The following is a 21,905-nucleotide window of genomic DNA, read 5'->3' on the forward strand; positions in this document are numbered from 1 at the left end:
TATTCTCTCTCTCAATATATATTCATATGTAAAATGAAAACTGAATTCTGAAAAAATTATTAATAATGTCACTATCCAGTGATCTAAAATCTAAAGCCTCTGTAGATGGACAGATGACATCAGACTTGATTTATATTGTAGCTCTCATTTTAAAGAAGTCTTGTATTCAAGATAAAAAATGAAGCTAGAGTATATGCTGCCTGCCTAGATGACATTTTATTATATGGAAAAACATCCATTTCTTCAATTGCAACTTGGGAATCTAAACCTGCAATGGGATTTTATTTTTTTTTTTTCTTTGGCAATCCAGTCCTCGTAATAGGTAACAAGCCAGGACCAGTAAGTGGAAGAACAATAAGTAATTAGGAGTCTAAACATGCTTACTAACAAATTATTGAGAAAGAAATAAAAATATGTAAATCTTAAATATCATAGATCTAAGGTGTGTGCTGCTGTTGAAAAAAAACTTGTCTTCTATTTACCAAAAGAGTTTCAAGGAACCTCAGTTTTAAGATAGACTTGAAGATCGGGTTTGTTAAGATATCATGCTGGGGGAGAAGTAAAGTTAATGGTACTTTTGGGTATGTATTCATTCTTTTTTTGGTTTGCTCTGTGATATATGCTAACAGCTGATAGTCTTAAACTATTTCAGAAGATCTTAAATTCAAACACCTTCAGAAAATCTGTGTAAATATTTTAGTGAAAGAATGAATAACATATTTTTAATGTGTAAACATCTTTTCTATACAAGGATATTGAGGAATGATAGCAATTTCATATCAAACTGTTCCTGTAAGGCAAGCTTAATTTGTTTTACAAGTAAGGAAACGAAGACACACAGAAGTTAAAATAGTTCTATCAAAAGACTGCTGCAGTGCTGTTAAGATAGCTGCAGTGCTTCAGAGTTTTGTGTTGTCTACACAATTGTCAGTTAGCAAATGCTTTGCTTTGACTCTTAGCGTACTGTGCAAAAATAGGACCTATTTATCCTTTTTGTCCATATATAACCCTTTAACCCACCTTCAACTTCTTAAACCAGGGGATGAGGATGTATAAGGATACAGGGAAGAAATTATTTACTGTTAGGGTGGTGAGGCACTGGAATGGGTTGCCCAGGGAGGTTGTGAATGCTCCATCCCTGGCAGTGTTCAAGGCCAGGTTGGACGAAGCCTTGGGTGACATGGTTTAGTGTGAGGTGTCCCTGCCCATGGCAGGGGGGTTGGAACTAGATGATCTTAAGGCCCTTTCCAACCCTAACTATTCTGTGATTCTATGAGGGAAGTACTACGTTTTTATGGACAATGTACAAAAGTTAAGCTCTTAGAAGCACAGCATCAGGTATTTTTTATAAACGTATTGATCTTTTTATATGCTGTTAGTTATTAACTGATATTATTTAGAAACTGAATTACCCAAGAATTCTAAGGAAAGCCAAAGATGACCAGCTTATTATGACCTTGACTCATTTGTTGTCACAAAATTTGTGAAGTGTTTCAGCTTGTTAGTGAAATAATTATCTAGGAACAAAGACACTTTTTCTGGGCAGGATTATAGCTTCTGCATTCTAATTAACGGAACAAAGAGATGAGGGTTACAGAAGCAATAATAGTAAAATATCCAGGAACAGTTGCACTGGGACATTATCTTCCTGTCAGCGTGCTTTGGCATCTCTCATCATCCCACAGTAACCAGAGACTTTTATGATGGCCTCACAGAAACATACCTCTTTTGTCCCTGTGGTTTTTCTTTTCCAGAGAGTAATCTTACATACTGGGTCAGCAGAACCAGATGGGGAGAGCAAAAATAATCTAGCACTGCTGTTCTTAATGGGATGTTAATGGTTCACCAAAAATGATAGCAGATGAGGCCTTCTTTAACCACGAATTGTGAAATAATTTATGGTGAAGTGAGTAATTCTTCAAAAATACATACTTGTTATTTGGGCATCCTTGGTCTGCTTTGGCAGGAGATCCTATGTAGGGGTGGATTTTCGCCCAGTTATTAGGATCATTTTTGTGCTCTGAATCTGATAACTGATGGTTACTTTGTACAGGAAAGCACTGATATATGATAAAAGGTTAGTCTGCTAGAAGTGTGTTTTCCCTTCTAGTACTCGTTATCGAACATTAGAAAGAGCACATTTAGATATCCTGCATTTGCTTCAAGTTCTGCTTCACTGTTTGATTCAGTAATGTCATCTTGTTGGGGCTACTTGTGGCTTTTTGTGTAATGTGCACTATTTCACATCTTGTGGCACCTAGGCTCTGATTTTTAGCTAGTTACTTAAGCAAGTGGGTTAATGCAATTTTGTATTTATTGTTTTGCTAATGAGCCTCCATGAACCACACATCTCTCCTAAAGTTATCATCAAAACCTCTTTGTGTGAAGCAGGGATTAAAATGGGCTGGAGCATGACTGGAGTATTTGCATGCCTTTCCTTGACATTTTTTCAAGTGCAGTACTGATGGGAAGCTGTAGAACTGACAGGAATCAAATGAAAATTCTTTCATGTAAGCTGTTATTTCAAAATTATCTAATTTACTGCAATAAATGTTCCCTCTCTCTTATAAATGCATAATTTTATTTTTCTTACTTGCAGGGAGCTAATGATGAAGTTATTGTCAGTATTCTTGTGGTTTCACTTTTCATCTCCAGTTGGAACAGGAAAATTTTGAACAATGAGCCAAAAGCAAATTGCTGATTATGAACAATGCATTTTTTTTTTTTTTGTTTATTTTAAAGGCTGGAGAACATTCCCATTTCAGCAAAGGCAAATTTCAACGTAACTCTGATTAGGATGTTCTAGAGATATCTAGAGATGTAAGATCAGTACCTTTCAAGCATGAATAACGGTCAGGAGTCCTTACAAGCTCTGCAGATATGTATGTTAGTGAAGTGCTTCACGCAGGCTTGGGGTGCTCCTGTAAAATGACTTTTTCCATTTTTGCCTTGAGATGAGTTTTGGTGTAGATATTACATAATGCGATTGGAATGCTCCTGCATTGTTTGTACAGGGCTACCTGGGAAAAAGCAACATGCTGCTTGTGTATTCCTGGCACCACAGAGATCAAACACAACTAATAGCTGTCCTGCCTGTTTGTGGTTGATAGCTATCAGTGACATTGGGTCTGGAATAGCATCAGTGTGTGCACTTATGTGCATCTCGGTAGTATTTGCACACCTGTAATCTGGAATGCATGTTAAACCACATGTGGTGGGCAGGTCCTGCGAACTAGCCATATCAAATGGGTTTACTTGTCCTTCCACCATGGTCTGGGGGAGAGAGGAAGAGTCTCCTTTGATTAGTGAATACGAGCCTTGGAAGTTAGTCCATCTCAATCCCCTGGCTCCAGAAGGTGCTTAGGAAGAGTCGCCTCTTGTGGTCAAACCTCTCACCAGGAGCTTACTGTATTAGTTCAGATGCTTCTAAAACAGCAGAATGACTTTCATAGAATCATAGAATAGTTAGAGTTGGAAAGGACCTTAAGATCATCAAGTTCCAGCCCCCCTGCCATGGGCAGGGACACCTCACACTAAACCATCATCTGAGGACGAGTCTTCTACCTACCTTCAATAGAGGCTGCTTCAATTTTTTCCTGCTAAGGGTTTAGGATATCTTGTCAGTGTAGCTGCTTGTATGTGAAGTTTTGTACCTTATTCCTGAAATAAAAAAAAAACAAAACAAAACATAGGTATCATGATCTTGAAAGCAGAGTTGTATTACTAAAAATGAATGTTATAAGGGAGCTTTACTTTGAAAGAATTAAAGGCAACTGGTTTTGATGCCTTTTTTTTAAGCCACTGGACAACAATCCGTATTTTGTAACTGAAACAAAACTCTGTTGATTTGCCTGATGGTATCAGAAAAGAATGGTTGAGTATAAAGCTGTTTTTATTTTGCCACAAGATTTTCAATTACCAGAACCCTTCCCAACTGTAATAGGAATGCAGGCTTTTTCAGAGATTTTTCAGAGATTAGGGATTACTATGTAAACATTGAAAGTTAATATAAAATAAATTAATAGCTTTATTGTAACAGGTTACATCATGATAGTATGGGTAGAATTCTAGGGTAAAGAAAATACAGGTAGTGTGAGGTATGATTAAAGTCTTGTGAATCGTTTTCAGTTTCTGTTTAAAAAAAAAAAAGTAGATGGTGTTCTCGTGAAGTCTTTAAAGATATCTTGCATCTTTTGCTAGTGGCTATTATGCATTCAGGCGCCTCGGGAACAAAGAAATGACAAAGAAATGGATGGCCAGGGTTTAACTAAGGAGGTGATGGTACAGATGAGGCCTGTAAGCTTAACACTTCATCTCTGTGCTGCCACTGTGGTTTGCAAGGAGATTAGAACTGTCTGACTGTGAGGAGGGCAAGCTCCACAAATTCACTCATACATGGCAGTTCTGTAATGAGGTGATACTTCATTCCTTAAACTACTGAACTAGAACTGCACAAACAGATGTATGCCTCTGGCAGTCCTGAGCAGGCAGCGCTGGCTCTGCTGTACCTCCAAATGCAAACAGAATGTGCTGTACCTCCAAATGCAAACAGAATGTCCAGTTGCCACAATTATGTTTTATTGTTGTACACTGATCTTTGTACATTTGTAATAATAAAAGGGAAATTTGTATCTTAGTGAAAGGAGAGGAGAAATCGTGCAAATAAATTCAGGGTGTTTATATTGCAGGGTGGAGTTTGACAACATCTAAATAATTCTTACAACTCTTCACTAGGTGACTATGACAAAATCTGGTGCTGGAAATTGAAAGTATTTTGCCCTTGGTTATATGCACTACGTTCTTTCACAGCAAAACTTTTTTAGAAAGCTCACAAGAATGAGATGTGCTCCTACATTATGAATCTTTTACACAGTTGCTGGTAAACAACCAGAGGTGAAGGTCAGTCTCTGAAGTTATATTTTTTGAGCTTGACTGCATGAGTTCAGCAAAACTACATAGGGGTGTGTTGACAGAATGACTGCTGGGATGCTAATTCACACATAAATTGCCTTAAGTGCTGACTCGCTTCTGTTGAAGCAGGCAGAACACTTGTGATCTTAACTTAAGTATATGTTAATTCTGATGTTGTCTAGAGGTTTGAATGCAGTTTACCAAGGTCATTGCTTTGTGGTGGGCAGAGAAGAATTAATCAATAGATTGACATGCAGTAACCTGTGATGCAGGTGGCTTTGTTTGATGTCCTGAGGTTTAGTGAAATTTTATATTTTTATTTAGCAGTGAAGCAGTAGCATTTGGCTGATGGCTTTGTTATTATAATGAAGAATATGTTTTAAAAATGGAAACTTTAATTTTGATATCTTTGTGAAAATGAACTGTTAATTGTAGCAATGTAAAATTTATTTCATGCAAAAATAGTACTTAAAAGAATTCAAACACAATGAATATTAAAATTCTTCAGAAAGCAATGGCGCTCATATTAAAACCAGAGAACCAGCAGCTTTATCTCGCTTCCTCTCTTAGAGGCTTGCTGCTTTAGGACCAGTCCTGCAAAGTAAAAGGGCCACTAAATCTTTTTATTTCCTAAGAAGGAGATGCCTCTACTAGTTGCAGATCTCTTAAACCTTGTCTTGTTTTTTTTTCCATTGCAAAAAAGGCATTATTTGATTAACTAGTGAAGGCTGAATAAAATAAACTAAACCTGAACATTAAGCAAACACAATTTTTCAGTGCTAAGGCTTTCTATTATGGTGTAATGAACCACATAAGGCTTAAAACTGTTCTATACATATGTTACCTAGTTGAGTATTTGTGTTGCAGAAAGGCAATTTTAGACATCAACTGTTTTATATTAATGAATATGCCAACAAGATCGTTCAAGAAGCAAACTTTCAAATTGTAGTATTTGAAAATATCAGCCATAGTTGCATATGCTCCGAAAGCACGACCTGTTTTCTCTAGATGAGTGCAAATAATTTTTTTAAGTATATGAACAGAGAAAAGATACAGTAAGGAGATAACAGTATGTGTTCTTTTTCTAATTAACAACTTTTATGTGATTAAAGTGTTCTTCTACTCGCTTCCTCTCATGTGTGAAGGGAGTGAAAGTAAATTAATTACCATTAGCCTGAAGGAAAGCACACTGTATTCTTTACGACTTCATAGTATTGATTTGACTATTATTCATGGCTTCTGTTGTCTGCTATGCAGATTGATGTGTCTTTAATTCATACACATATTATAATTAATAGTGGTTTATTGACCAAGCAAAACAAAGCTGTTGCTGCGTCCTTTCTTGTGCAAAGCTCCATACTTTCGCTGATAAATGTATTAGTTTATGCATTCTATTATGGATTCTAGATTTAGAGGTCTCATTTCTATACACTGTGGTGATGAGCTGTCATGGTGCTATATGTAATATGCTTTATGTTTTTAGGCAAGATGAACTCTGTTGGTAATGTAATGAATTTCTAAGTTACAAAAACTTTCTAGTACTTTGGGAATCAGACAAGAACTAAACAAGCATCGCTGTACATATGATGCAAGCCATCGCTAATCTGATTAAATACTTACATGTAAATACAGAAAATACACAAAAATCTAACATCTTAGCAGTCAACTTATTTTCTTGTTTGGTATCTGTCTCTTTTAGTGAGAGGAGAAGTCTGTAATACAGATGTGAGACCATACAAATTTGTAAGTAGATAGTCTGAATCTGGTTATTTTTTGACGTATGTTTTGATGAAAATGCTATTAGAGAACTGTGTCCACTTAAACAGATATCTTGTGCTTTCAGAGGAAAATGAGGACTGAGATTTGAGGCTATACCACCTCCTCTCTGAATAATTTTAAATTGCGCAGTGTTTATTTTCTCTTTGTAGTGATGTTTTGGAATACCTGCTTATGCAATAGCACAGGTGTGATATGATATAAAGGCTACTATTCTGTAGATTATTCATCCAATTTTCATTAAAAACAACAGAAAAAACCCACAACAAAGCAAGAGCTACAAACGTCTCCAGCTGTGGTTTTAGTGCATGTCTTGTTTAATGCAGAGGTTGTTTTCTTAACTAGGTTTCGAGTTTTGTTTTTAAAAGTGCAAGGGAGAAAAAAAATTGTAAGGGAAAAGAAACCATTGGGATCTAACAGCATGCCAGTCTAAAAATATATGCATTATAGCTAAATTATCCAAAGAGAAAAAGATCTGGGCACATTGTATTATACAGGGCTTTAGTTTATATCATATTACAGTCTTTCAAAGGCAATTATTAAATATTAGATTGAATGTGGTTTGGCATTCAAATTTTAACCCTTTGTTTTTCTATGTGTTTGCCAGTTGGTTTTATGAGGCTTTGAAAGAAGTCACTTTCAAAGAAAATACTATTCTACCTAAATGTACTGTTTATTGTGAAGTTTTGTGAAAGTGATTCTCAATCACTCATAAAAGTGAAAGGCATTAGCTTGTGTGGGAAAAACACAAAGGCGTTTTCACACTTCCAGGCAGTGCCAAATACTATTGTTTGGTTTCCAGTTTTGGTTATTGTTTGGTTTCCAGTTTTGGTTTTTGTTTGTTTGGGGTTTTTGTTTGGTTTATAGTTACCCTGCTGAATTCTCCTCAAGACATCTGCACACAGACCACGTACATGCAGGTTGTCTGATTTTTCAGAGATGCTGAGAACATACTGACATTGCTAGCTTTGATATGATTGAGGGGAGTTTGGGTTTTTGAAAATAAAATGTTTTTTCATGTTCAGTGATCAAATGAAGAATCGGAAGCTTAAATTTAGGCACCTGAGTTCAGATATTCATATGTTCTTTTTCTTGTTATTACAAGTCCACTTTGATACATAGTGTTCCAATACCTGTCTAAAACCCTGAATCAATATAAATACTTTTATCAGGTGGATACAGATAAGTGCAATGATGAGATATAGCAGCAGGGATCAATGCTGCGTCCTTCATAGTGACAAACAATGAAATAAAGCCCATTTAAGAGTTAATGTTGAAGATCCCACACAAGGGGAATGGTAAGGGTTTAGAAGTATTATCCAAGCAGATGAATGTTAGTTATGCTGCATATTGCAAGCAGGGTTTGTGTCCTGAGGAGATGAGATTACGGGCCTCTTTTTTCTGAGGAACAATAACCATTAGCTATTCTAGATGAGCAGTGCTTTTAAATCTTGTCACAAGAAACAGGTATTGCTAAGCAAAGATTTGTCTTCAGGATGCACTTCATTTTTTTCTATGCTCTACTTTGTATCTAGCTTGCATTGTTACTCATTTTATTTTATTGCTCACTGAGAGGCAACCATGGAATGTGGGGATACAGTTGTCTTGCTTTTCTAGATCAAACATAAGCATTGTCTAATAAAAGCATATGGAAATACTGAAACCAGAACAACAGCTGGGTGTAAGGCAAGCATAGGTCCACAGAAATGGAACAATAAGGAGGGAGAGACATACACTGACAAAAGGAAGTGTAATGAGAAAAAACATTGTAAAGAAAGTCTGCTGAATTAGTTTGTGGATGTATCCTGTGACCTTCCAGCACAAAGCAAGCTCTCTCTTTTGGTCGCCCTCTTATCCAGTAACCATAAAGCTCTCAGAGAAGACCGATGCAGGCTGGTGTACAAAAGACAATGTTGTAGTATCTTATCCTAGCTGAGAAACTACTGAAAATAGTAAATTATCGAGATCCCTCCTCCTTAATCTTTAGTGACTCAGAATAACTATCCAGGATGAAAGGACCACGTTCTTACGTTCTGTCAGACTTTTGTGAGAAGCAGATTAGAGGTACATGCTTCTAATATACTTGCTTTCACTTGAAAATACAGTGATGGCTTTGCCTTGCATGAACATTTCTTCTGGGTCATACTGTGATTCTGCAGATTTATGCCTGTGGGGTTTTTGTCCATTATTTAAAGCAGTTCATATAATACGTTGTAGTGAGTTTTCAAGAGTATCAAGTATGTTGATGTTGAAAGAAGAGTCTCCAGGGCAGTTCCAGAATGTTCTTTCTTGGTTTAAATGGGGACTTTATGTTCTCTTCTAAAATAGAAGCAAAGTTATGTATAATAACATAGCTGCTGTAAAATGTATTTGTAAAGCAGTTTTTAATAGCCTTGGTTAACTGGCTCTTAAAACACCCATGCTGGCCTGTGAAGATGTTTCAGCTGCCTAAAAGAATTTACATGACAATAATTGGCTTTTTCAACCATTTTCAATGTGATTGAATTTATAGTTGGGGAAGACGGTGAGTTGGCACTCTTTTGCAAAAGAGCCCGAAGTCCCCTCGGCCAATGCCAGTGGGTGCAGCAGCAAGGCAAACTTCCAATGCTTTTTATTACTCAGGTTATCCCTGACCCAGAGCAGCTCTGTTAAAGGGAAAGGTGGGAGTGTATTCCTGACCTCTGTTCAACTGCTTAGAATTAGATCACCTATCTAGATTGTTATTTGGATCACCCGTTTTTGATGATGGTTATTTAGCAGTGGCTTATTAACTACTTCAAGTAATGAATTAGTCTTAGAAAGCAAGCACTTGAAACTCCTGGAGTGTGCTTCCTTATCTTTTTATTTGAGACCATTACAATTTATGCATCATCAATATGACTGCCGCTTCTAAATTTTATTTGTGATGAGAAGTACTCTGTATTTTTGAGTAGCCTGTATCTTTCTGCACTAGCTCACTACTTTTACCATGTATGTATTCAAGACTCGTCCTGTTATTGCTGTTTACATGGTAAACCTATACATATCTAGTTGTGCAAAGGTTTGAGAAGAGATCTTGTGTGGACACATTTCACACACAGGGCAGAGGAATATTGCTGAATAAGGAATTGGTTTGTTTGGTTTGTTTGCTTTTCGTTACTGCTCAGTTTAATGCTTTAACCGATTTGGTTTTGTAGCGTTTGTATGTAGCGCTGAGGTAAAAAGAGGTGATAAGTAAATATATTTGTAAAGATTAATTATACCATGGATATAGTGCCCTCGCAATGACTGCAAGATACTTACATTGTGTGTAAATTATTTTGCAAGGGAAGCAGTAACTATCCTTATCAAGTCTGCTGATGCCAACAAATTCCCCAGGATAGATGGCTATAAAACATCTGGTACAGCTTTGAGTAGATAATAATAATAAAATAGTATGCCACAAATATCTCAATATTATGTATTTCCAAATGTATTTTATGAAGTAACTAAATGGGAGTTTGAGGCAACAGGAGTTGGTCGTACACCAGTGTGTGGTAAGAGTCAAACATGGCAGGCTAATATAGGGCTCCTTGGAGGCATTTGATGAAGTGAATAAAAATTTCTCTGCACAAAAGAAAATGCGTGCCACCACACTGGTCATTGATGGATTTCATCAACACAAAGAGGTTCAGTAAAGGTTAATAGGAGTGTGTAATGTGGTGTAACATAAACTCCCAATTATTGAGGAGTTCTCTAATGTCAAGGTGAGGAGAAACATGCTGCTGTGACTCATCTTTCCATGCAGATCAAGCTGAAGTTGAAAAAGTTATCTGTGGTCTGTTGAGTAGGGCACTGGAAGAGTAACCAAGAGAGCTTGTTCTCTTTGTAGTTCTGAACTGTTGTGTGACATGGGGCATGTCACTGAATTTATGTATATCCCAGTATCCTCATGTACAGAATGGAGATTGTCATAGATACTCTTTTATGAAGTCTTTTGAACTCTGTGGATGAAAAATTCTATACCAGCTCTGAACTAAAATAATGTTGTTTATAAATGCTCACCAGCCATCAACAACAAAACAAAGCCAAATCTTACTATTGCTTATTTTCTTAACTTCTTTAAAGTTCCCCCACTGAATGCCTTTTAGAGTAAGGGGGGCCAGAGAATAACAACATAATGGTGGCATTCTAGTTAAAAAAAAACCCCACATACTACCACAGGGTCAATGTGATAATGGGATAATCTTGCTAAGAAGAGATTTGCCGATGAGTCTATCAGTGGAACGCACCATCTGTATTTGATATCTCTGCTATGGTACTGCCATCTGAGTACCCTTCTGCTAGGTGGAAAAGCTCATATTCCGACTCTCATGCACATGTAATTCTGGAGACTACTTTTTATTTGGCTTCAAGTTCACATTTGTTCCAACAGCTCATACATAATTAGAAACTAACCTCTAATGAAGCATTGAGAGGCTGTGCTGTATAGTTTTAAGCCTTCTGCTGGACATTGCTCTACAATCTCACATGTGGAGAAGGGATGTGTGCTAATGTGGTAAAGCACTGCAAGAGCTTGAGTCACATTTGAACTTTTGCTGGTTTAGTCCCATTAATTTGAAAATGGGTATTATTTTAAAATAATATTGTCTTACAAATGCTGCGTTGGGCTTTCCGCATTAAAAGCAATTTATATTGTTAGTTTTGATTTCAAAAGCCCGGTCAGATTTCACTAATAATGGAAAGCCTTGCTCTGCGCATAGCACCTTAATTTTCAACAGAACTGTTAACAGTGTAAGGCAGCACCTGATGTGACCACATGCTTCAGTTTCCTCCACATAAATGATAGAGTTTAGATTTTATAATAACAATTAAAAAAACCCCCATAATAACAAACCCCTTACCAAAATAGCAGTAACCCCCCTTCCCCCCCAAAAACCCAAACAGCAAACAACACCCCCCCCCCCCAACCCCCCTAAACCAGAACTGGAAACCACAAGAGTCCTTTTTAGGAGTTAGGTGTTTTTTAAACCAGCCTAAATGTAATTTGTTTTAAGTTTTGTGCAGTAGTGTTAATAACATACTCATAAAAAATCATTACACAATGAGAAGAGTATAAAAAATGAATGTGAGATTTATTTTAGCTTGCGATGAGGAATAGATTACTGAGAGAAAAAACACTTTTTTTTATGCATTAAAAAAATAGTGTATATTCAACCTTCTGATCCCTACACTCTAGAAGATCTTGATCTAAAAAGGTTACTTTGGGTATGAGTGCCAACATCAGTGAAGAAATCCATGGGTTTAGGGGTTAAGAATTAAGTAAGACAGAACTCTTTTAAGACCGACATAGCTGTTGACTCTGTAACTAAAGAAACCACATTAAGAGCTGCAAATTGTGTTAGCTGTAAGCTTTTTGCAACCTTGCAGCCTCAGTTATTGATTACGTTTGATTGTCAAGGCATCTCAAACACAGAATTAAAATAGTTCTAATAAGCCAATTAACTCCTGTGGCACTTCAAACCAACACTTTTGTACCAAAGGGAATCACTGTAGGAACTTACATGGCAGAGAGCGTGAAACAAGTTTAAATGGTTCAAGCAGAGCACTGCACAGCCTTTCTACTGGGCAGTAGATATTCACTGAAATAGAATTTGGTGATTTAAGCAAGAGAGCCTGTTTCTGTAATCTCATTTTATATTTGCAATGTTGAGACATGAACATCTGAAAGTGGTTTTGGTGTGGGGTGGGTTTTTTTATTTTTATTTTTAATGGCATGGAGTAAACATTTTTTCATGGAAACAGTGGGTAAATTGAATAGATACTTGATCTTCCATTTGCATGCTTGTTTTGCTTTTCCATTATGAAACAAAAAATCCATACGCACATATGTATGTAAAACATGTATGTGAGAAAAGCTTTCAAATAGCAATTGTTGTAGAACATTGTGCAACTCTGCAAGCTATAGCTATACATACACCTCAGAGGTGTGTGTCCGTTCCTAGTATGTAAGCTAACTGACAGATGACTTTTAAAGGCTTACTACAAAGCTCCTGTTGAGTGAGTAAATACCTTTCTTTAATTAGGATGGTAGTGGTATTTACTGACCCTGAAAATTCCAGGGAGTGGGAAGACCTTTCATCATAAATGGTTGTAGTGGTCTGTGCATATGCAAAGCCCCCACAGACTTCTCAAGAGACTGAGACTAAGGATTCTTCTTCACACACTTGTAAGTAACTTGAAATATTTATGCAGCATAAAGGCAATTACCTTGATTTTGATAGGAGCTGATAGAAGTAGATACAAATAGGAACACAAATATGTTTCTTTTGGGAGAAACAAATGAGGAGAAAAAATTCAAATTGTAGCTGACACATGGTTTCTTTCTCAACTTGTCTTGCTTCAAGAGGGCATTTCTTGTCCTACCTTGGTCACCCAGGCTGTATGGTGTGGTGTTCCATTTGGTTTTGTTTTGGTTTGTGTCTGGTTTGATGCCGTGTGTGTGTGTTTGTTGTTGCTGTTTCAGTGCCAAATACTTGGCTTGCATTAAATGCTTCAGATTTCAGTTTTGTATAGTTTGCTTCCTCGTATGTAATTTCTAGGTGATCATTTATCACACAAGAAAAAGTCCCCACACGTAAATCCATGAAAAGTGGTAGAAGTTCTGACAGTGAAGTACTGTCTGTCTTTCTCTGGTGCTTATGTGAAATGATCTGGCAAAACAGATACTGAACAAATAATGTATTTTTTTGTGTGCTTTCTCAAATGATAAATGTTCTTGTCTCTCTGGAAGATTTCTTAGTGAATGCTGATTTTTTCAAGCAGAAAGAGTCAGCATTCCAAGTATTTTTATTTTTTTTTGATTATAACTCAGCAAATCAGAAGTTGCGTCTGCTCTGTCTTCTAGACAATTGGAAAGCCATTTATGAAAAAAGTCCATCTCTGACTCTACCATACACTTTTGTTATGCAAGTGAATTATTTATAGCAAAGCTAAGGCTGTTTTCTTTTATTTAATAACAGTTGAAATGTATTACTGGGTATGTTACACATGTAGAGAATTTTTCATTGGAAGAAAATTATGGAATATTGGGGAAAAAAAAACCACACCACCCCCCCCCCCCCAAACCCCATCTTTTTTATAGTGGAGGGAAATGGCTATTTAGGGCACTGTTTAGAAGAGCTATCCAGAGTAGCAGTACTACCAAGGCAGTTTGCAGGTCTGGAATATAAAGGATATCCTGGCCTGGAATCTAGTTTTTTTTTTTCCCCCTCTGTCTTTGACGGCATTTAGCTTAATTACAACTGTGGTGTCACACTGTTGTTTTCTCAAGATCACATTAAAATAAATAATTTCGTTTTAAAACTATTTCAAATTTATTTCTTTGCTGTTTTAGCTAACTTATTTAAATTAAAAACCACTTAATATGTAAAAATCTAGTAGTAGGAAAATGATGACAGCCTGCAGGTCAGACAGCCTTTGGAGTGAAAGGAAGATAATCCATTATTAATGACATCTATTTTTTATAGTTTTATTGTGGTTTTGTTTTTTCACTACCTGCTGTGATTCAGGTTTCTTTCATTGATATAAAATTAACTGCTTCCTACATTGAATCTAAATTCCTTGTCTTATGCACATTGAGTACTAAGAGGAAGTGCATAGACATGCACAGGTTAAACTGGTGCCTCTTCCCTCTAGACACAATCACTTGAGCACAAGGATACTAAAAGCAGCTGGTGTTTTTCCACCCATGTAATTTCTCCTGTTTTACAATCTTCCACTGATGGCTGAAAAAATAATAGAAGTATTTTTGTGGCAATGAAATACTGAATGTAAAATACATATTATCATGTAAACCTCTTATTATGTAAACCTTTTGGTTGCCAAGGTCTTGCAGCTCAAGTAAATGCTCCTAGTTTGTTGCGAATGTTCTTAAAGGTTTCCAGCAATTGACTATGCACCATGCAAGGTGTCTGTTTTTTTCAAGTAGAACCTAAATAATAATCTTCTGTTTCCTTCAATTTTATTTTTTTATTTCTATGTTGGAACTTTGGCATTTAAATTAGGAAAAAATGAAGTTATTCACTATGCACTAGCATACTTATAAATTATCAGTTAATAAATCTAATTTATTTTGGGTTATTATTAATTTTCAGTGCACTAGTGTCATGCTTTAAGGCCAGCGTTACTCAAAATTGAGAAGCATAGCTTTTTAATATGTTCTCACGACAGCCTAGTAGACTATATAGTGTGATTCGCTGTGCCTAGAAAATTTGTTCACTTCAGCTGTTCCATTAAGTTCTCAAACAAATGTGGTGAGTAATCACCTGGTCTTCTTCACTTGATGGCAAAGCTTACATCGATAAATCTGATGACCTGAAAACAGTCTCTTCAAGTAATATGTTTTAGAATACTTTTGGTACCTCAAAAGTTGGGTTTGAGGCAAACCCTTTATATCAGAACTTGATATATTGTCATAGGTGCCGCTTAAAATAAGTTGTTCAAATTTGTACTTGATCTATTGACATGATAAATACTGTAGTTGTTCATGGCAGTGTATTCTGTTTCATTTGCTTTATATTCTCCAAAGCTTCAAATCCTGTAGGACTTTGACATCATTAACTGGGGATGTTTTCAATTAACTGTTAATTTACTACGTCTTATCACAGTTATTATTTGTTACAAAAACGTTTACTTCTCTTGTTTACTATGTTCTTAATTTTTCTCCAGTAACTAAGAAAAAAATAATACTCTATTTTAGACAAATCACTGTACTATCCTAAATTAATTATTTCAGAGTGGAGAGTAGTGAATTTACTAATGGCTTAAATGGACTTGGAGAGTTGAAATCAGAACTCCTGATAATGCCTCCAGGGAGTGTAATGTAGATGGTCTGCTTGGGATATCTTGCCTTGGTTAGGTTACTGTTAAAGTCTCAGACTGAAGCCTCATAAAGTGAAATAGTGTGGAAAAATGAAATTACTACTGAAATTGCAAAATGTAAAAAATTCAGTCTCCTCAATATTTACTGTTGATTTGTGTTTTTTAATAATCTTAATTAAATTAATAATCTAAATTTCTGCAAATGATTTTTTTACCAAATATTATTTGCTTATAAAAACATTCACACAACTTTTTGCAGAGAAGTGTAAAGTGTAAAGCAAGTCCAATGTGTCACTTTAGCTTGAAAATTAGTTTTGTCAAAAGGAATGAGTACAACAAGCACAGGTATTCAGTAGAGTCTTCTATCACCAGCCGGGACATGACTGGTCCTAATTTATTCACTGTTTTGATCATTTAAGTGTTCATACAGGTGATTTGAGCCCCTGGCTTTGATGCCCTTAATTCTTTCTTCTCTCTCTGAAGTTATATAAGTTTTGGAGGTGATTATTATTCTACAGGCAAATTCTAATTATACCAGCTCATTTTATTGACTCAAGTATTGTGCTGTGAGATGCCTTTAGAGTCTGCTTTAGAGGTCTGGAAGACACTTTTTAGACACAGGGCTAAAGCTGGTAGAAACCAGGCATGCTTTCAGTCTTCCTTGCAGTAGCATGGAGGTACAATTATGTGAATCGGTTAAGGATATCATAATGGGAAATAATTAGTTCATCAAGATCATATGTGTTTTAGGTAGTGGTAAGCAACAACTAGTCTGAAAGCCGTCACTTCTTAGAGCATTGTAGTAGTGGAATGACATGGGAAATAGCAATGTTCTCTGTATGAAATGCCTTTTTTATCATATTCTTACAAGCTTCATTACAAGCACTGGTTAAACAGAAAAACATGAGAAAAAAAAGGTTAATATGCAGGCAAAAAAAGGGGATTAAAATTGTTTTGAATATATTTTGAATATATTTTTAGTGCTTAGTCAGAGAGTTATTCATGCTGTGAAAAGCGACCATAAGGTAATGTTTGTACATATCATATAAAGGATACTTTTCTGCTTGTGTTTAGATTAAGATTCATGTTTATGGTTTATTTAGGGTTTTCTTTGCATGGAAAGTTAGGAGTGTCTAGATAAGCTTGTAGTATAAGTATTCATAGCGTAAGAATTTATAAAGCTCATGAAATAGACATCCACACAAAGCTCAACTGAAGAGGATACTAGGGTGCTAAGGCACAGTGGATTGCCAAGGATATCGCTGTTTTTAATTTGTTTTTTTTTTTTGATGGAATATGAGGATTTTTTACTTTTTTTTCTCCTGTTTTTCAGTTGTGGGGAGGGGAAATTTAAACGTTGAGAAGGGGAATTATTGTTTTCCTACAGTGCACAAGATAAATATTTCTATTACATTTTCTTAATGTAATTCTGATTCTAACCCAGTTCTATCCCTGTGACAGTGTCTTGGCACAAAGCTGCCTTCTGTCACAGAAATAAACATCAAATAAATTAAGAATGTCAGCAAAAGTGTAATATGAAACTAATAATTAGTTGTCAAAATTTCAGCTAGTTCACTGTGAATAACTTTTCCCTAACTTTGTTTTGTTTTTCTTCTTTTCCAGAAATACAAAGAATATGAGAAGGATGTTGCAATAGAAGAAATTGATGGTCTTCAGCTTGTGAAAAAGTTAGCAAAGAATATGGAAGAAATGTTTCATAAAAAGTCTGAAGCTGTCCGGGTAAGCAGCAGATCAATTTGGTATTTCATTCTATGATGTAAAACTAGGTATTATAAAAACTCAGGCTCTGCTCTGAAAGCTGTACTAGCAATTGAAGGTGTTGAATTGGAAATGCTAAAGCATTCAGAAATATTTTAGGATCAGTGTTCAAGAGAATAGGTATAAAGTATTTATACCATCAATAGATAAATGCAAGAGTATAACTAGGCTTGGACTACTGGTTTCCCATATGAGTTTGTAAGCTGTCATTTATGTTCAGTAAAACATAACTACATATAATTTTGCATTAAAATGTTAAATTTCAAAATATCAAACCAAAGCAGACTTAATTTCACTGCTCACTATTATGAAAATACTATTGCAAGGAATCTTCAGAGTTCAGTAACTGCCCTGTAGTTCAAATCTAGAAATATAGACCTCACTTGCAGGTACCTCAAATAGGACTAAATCAAAAAATCCTCTAATTCTGGTAAGTACTACATCGTTCTTAAGGGCAACTATTAATCATTAAGTAAGTACATCTGTAGCTTTTGCTTGGGTGTTTTTCTGGTTCTCCATTCTGATCTGTCTTTTGTAGTAGCTTTGGTGTGCTATTAGGTTAGACTTACCAATTAAAAAAAAGAAAAAAAGAAGAAAAAATTTGTTCTATGTTTCATTATATTGGACAGGAGTTCATTGTAATACACATGTCCTAAAGAATAACAGCTTTTCCTGTTATAGTTTGTATTGTTCTTGACAGAAATTTAGGTGACTGTCCTGTTGCATCTCCTGTAGCAATGAGCTAACAGGACATTATGGTGTTACCATTTGCCATCAGCCATCTCTTTTTCAGACAGGTCTGCCTGCTTAGTTGAGTTGAAGGTCTTTGTCTCTCAACTATTGAGATGAAGGCATCACCTGAAGACAGAGATTCCATTCGTGTAACTGTAGATATAATTTTGCCTTCAGTCTTTTATTATTTGTTATGGTGCAAAAGAGAGGAAGGAATTTGGCTGCATTTTAGAGGTTGAATTTTCTGTGCTGGCAGTGAAGTAAAACATATTTCAGCTTGTAAACTGAGCACACTTGGCAAGAAAAGACAATAAACATGGAACCCCGCAATGCTATTTTTACAGTCTGTTTTTCAGAGAAAAACTGCACTATAAGATGCGTGTCGCAGCTTCCAGAAGCCTGCAAAATATTGACTTGGGGGCAAGGGTGGTGTTTTCCTTGTTCCTTAGCAGAGTAAAATGCTGCCCTGAGATCAGAACAATGTGGAAAAAAACGTTCTCAGAGCAACACTCACCAGCAAGTTGCGTATTTGCTGTCAGAGGAGCCGTGTTCCATCAGTGTGAATTGGTGTTGGGAAAGAGCAATTTGTCTCTCAATTAGAACTTTGTAACAAATGTGTTTGGTTTTTTTTTAATGTTTGTGTTTAGAGCTGGTTTGGCCTCTTCATGCAGATAGTATTTTTGTCTAAGAAGGAAAAATATATAGGCCACTATGCTCTGAGTAAAAGTAAACCTAACTTCTGTGAAGTTAGACAGTGAGTGGAAGGGTTTTAGTGCCAGGAAATGTGACAAATCCAGAGTCTTCTTTGGAAGGTTTCCATCTTTGGAAAGGAAACTAGAAGCTTGGTTTGGACAAGAATCACTTCCTTTAAAACATGGTCTGTTTGGAGTACCTTCCGATAAAGTTATTCTTCTTTTCATAATTACATAACGTGGTCCATCTGGGTTGTTGGAGATGTAGTGAATGACCTTTTCTGTTCTGGTAGTAAGTAGTGCTTAGCATTTCATGTCCTGATAGGTACAAAATCCTTTGGTACAGTGTAGGTTGTGCATGGGTTCCATCTTTGGTGTTTCATAGATAATTTTCTCCTTATGTCTGGGGAGGTGAGATAGGAATTCAAGTTCCTATGGACCTATGACCTCAGCTCCATGCTGAGACAAAGTAATAATCTATAACCTCGGCTCGAAAATAAAAATTTTGACACAAGCTTTTGATGGAAACTTGTATGAAGAGCACTGAAATCTAGAATTCAGAGCAGCATTTTATGTATTCTGGCAGAAACTTTGGGGTAAGTACTAAATGAAGAGTACCTTGCAAAATGTCTCTAAGCTCTAGAAATAACGGGGTGACCATTGTGAGGGTGCAAATCCAGGTGCTCAGAAAATGTTCTAACGTTACCCATTGAGTTAGCTTCAAGCAGACATAAAAATCCATGGTTTAATTTAAAGTACTTTTTAGATAAAACATTTTAATCAACATACTTCAGGTTCTAGCAGATACAGCAATCTGTGGCAATTATTCAGAAAGATGCAGTGTATAAAATATTTAATTTGCATGAAAGGCCGAGAAGAAAGACCTGGAAATTTAGAAATAGGATGGCTTGAAAAGACATTCATTTTTTTTTGTTTTGCTTTCTGCTTTCAAACACATTAACTTGTTCGAAGCTACTAATCACATTTGAACTCTCTTCTCCCTCCTCCCCCTTTATATTCTGGTTGAATTTTTATCTTTCTGTCTCATCGCTTTTCACAGTGATTAGTTGGTTCAGTGTGATTTTTATCATATTCATCCACTGTTTGAATTACCCTTCACTATGCAATTATCCTATCACAGACTGTCCTATTTTTGTGCTGTCAGATACATAAAATAAATGGAAAACTGAAAGTGCTAAACCAATTATATAACCTTTTGTCATCTACTTACGGATGGAAACCCTTGCAAGCAACTTTTTCTGCCCTCCAGTGCTCACTATTTACCTTAAATTTATGTCAGTTCAGGATTTTTTGGTTAACTCTTTCCTTCCTAATACTGCCATACTCGATCAATTTTCAGAGGCAACTTCAGGTTTCATTTTGAAATATTTGTGACATGAAGTTAAAACCACTGATGTCACTAATGCTTTGTTTCTAGCTGAGACAAATATAGATGTATGTATTTAAGACAACAACAATCAAATTGGGAAATATCTCACTGCCTATGAGGTGGCATAAGTGGGAATCTTTCCTGAGTTGTTTAGCAGTGAGTTTAATTTTACAGCCAAACCCAAATAATTCCTTTGAGAGTCTCACATAGTTCACTGTTACTTGTGGTATTGCTTCACTTGCTTGTCTTGGACTTTCAGTGGTTTCAGTCATAGGAATGTGCTTGATCAGTCTAAATTTAAAGTTATTTGTGATTTTTGTTTTATTTTTTTTTAAGTTTTAAAAGGCTTAGTGATTTGACTTATTTGAAACTGAAGAGGAATGGAGCATGATGCCATAATGCTCAGTAAAAAAAATGAGTGCTGCAACAAGCTTAATAGTGGAAAAAAAAGGAATCAAAACTTAATTTGGTGCTCTTACTTTTCCAAATTAATGGTGTAGTAGGAAAAAAATCAAAGGAAGACTGAGGGAAGTGAAAAAGAAAGCAAAAGGAAAATAAATTACTGGGGAATATTCAAAAGGCTATTATTAAAACTTTAGTTATGCACTTGAATTTCTACTTTTATTAGTCTTTCTTTGCAAGTAAAGAGAATCCTTTAAAAACAATTGTTGATTTACTTGTAAGATGGCAAATTGAGTGTTAAGGATTATTTTTCATTAGGGCAACTACCCTTGCTGCAGTGGAAAATGCAAATAAGAGATTTCTTTTTATTAACTTTTCCTGCTGTAGTTGCCTGGTGTTCATTGTGAAGCTGATTCTCATTATAACTGTACTGTGAAAAGTAATTGCTGTTGTACAGTAATTCAATTTCAGTGCATTCAAGCATCAGTAAGCCAGTGGGGTTTATCTAGGGAAACCGTGGACTTTAAAGCTTTTTATCATGAAATTCCACATGCAGACAAACATTCTTCCAAGGAGTAGAATATCAGCATTTGCATTTAACGAACATTTGCAATGAGGAAAAATGGATATTTTTTTTTTCCACCAATGATTTTTTACACCAGTCTTTCCACTGTTTTCAGATACCATTAAAGAGATATTGTTTATGCACGGTTGAATTGTAATGTATGTTTGCAATGTTTGTGCTTATTCATATACATATCTGGTTAGTACATTTCAGTATGTGGATGTATATTTGTGTGGGTACATATCTTTACACACACGTATTTTGAGGCTTATGTATAATATCAACAGATACAACTTACTATTGACTTTTTGCATATATACGTTCATATACATGTAAGCAAATTATTAAACTACATGTACTGCATCCACGTATTTCCAAGCAATGCTGGTAAATTGCTGTCCTTATCAATAAATCAATTTTTATTAGCAATGTAGAAATATGTTGAGGAATGCAAAATGAACTTGGTTGGATGAACATGGAGATCGTGGCAAGTAATCCAAAGCAGAGAGGGAGTCCTGGAGTTTCTTTCTCTATAGAAGTATTTTGCAGTGCCCTGAATAGACCTTTTTATGAAAGCTTAGTAAAGAATTTATACTGACTATTGTAGCCAATGAGTGTAGCTTTTATTTACAAACCACACACACGTACTTTACTGTTTTCTTGAGTGTATTTGGAATTCAACTGGTTTTTGGTGTGTAACTTAATTGTAAGTTTTTTCCCACTTGATCTTACGCACTGGTGCAGAAGGTAAGTTTGTTTTCTGATTGGTTGAGTGTGGCATTTAGAATGTGACTTTGAAACCAGACACTTGTCTGAT

General features: G+C 35.8%; 1 protein-coding gene and 1 long non-coding RNA gene across 5 annotated transcripts in view; one reads left to right on the top strand and one right to left on the bottom strand.

Annotated features, from left to right (window-relative positions):
- Positions 1-21,905, bottom strand: part of LOC133270559 (uncharacterized) — a 985,299-nt gene that overhangs the window by 605,826 nt on the left and 357,568 nt on the right. The window lies entirely within an intron of this gene.
- Positions 1-21,905, top strand: part of CACNA2D3 (calcium voltage-gated channel auxiliary subunit alpha2delta 3) — a 448,379-nt gene that overhangs the window by 82,132 nt on the left and 344,342 nt on the right. For all 4 annotated transcript variants that reach the window (XR_009743824.1, XM_061455854.1, XM_061455855.1 and 1 more), the window contains exon 3: positions 17,152-17,268. Coding sequence is in view for 3 of the 4 variants with exons in the window: in XM_061455854.1 (XP_061311838.1) it covers positions 17,152-17,268 (117 nt within the window). In the remaining variant the exon portion in view is untranslated. The remainder of the gene's footprint in view (positions 1-17,151; positions 17,269-21,905) is intronic.

This window comes from Pezoporus flaviventris, unplaced genomic scaffold (genome assembly GCF_033815535.1).
Source record: "Pezoporus flaviventris isolate CSIRO_AGI_PZ_B2104156 unplaced genomic scaffold, CSIRO_AGI_Pfla_v1 ptg000021l, whole genome shotgun sequence".
In the NCBI taxonomy this organism is placed as follows: domain Eukaryota; kingdom Metazoa; phylum Chordata; class Aves; order Psittaciformes; family Psittacidae; genus Pezoporus; species Pezoporus flaviventris.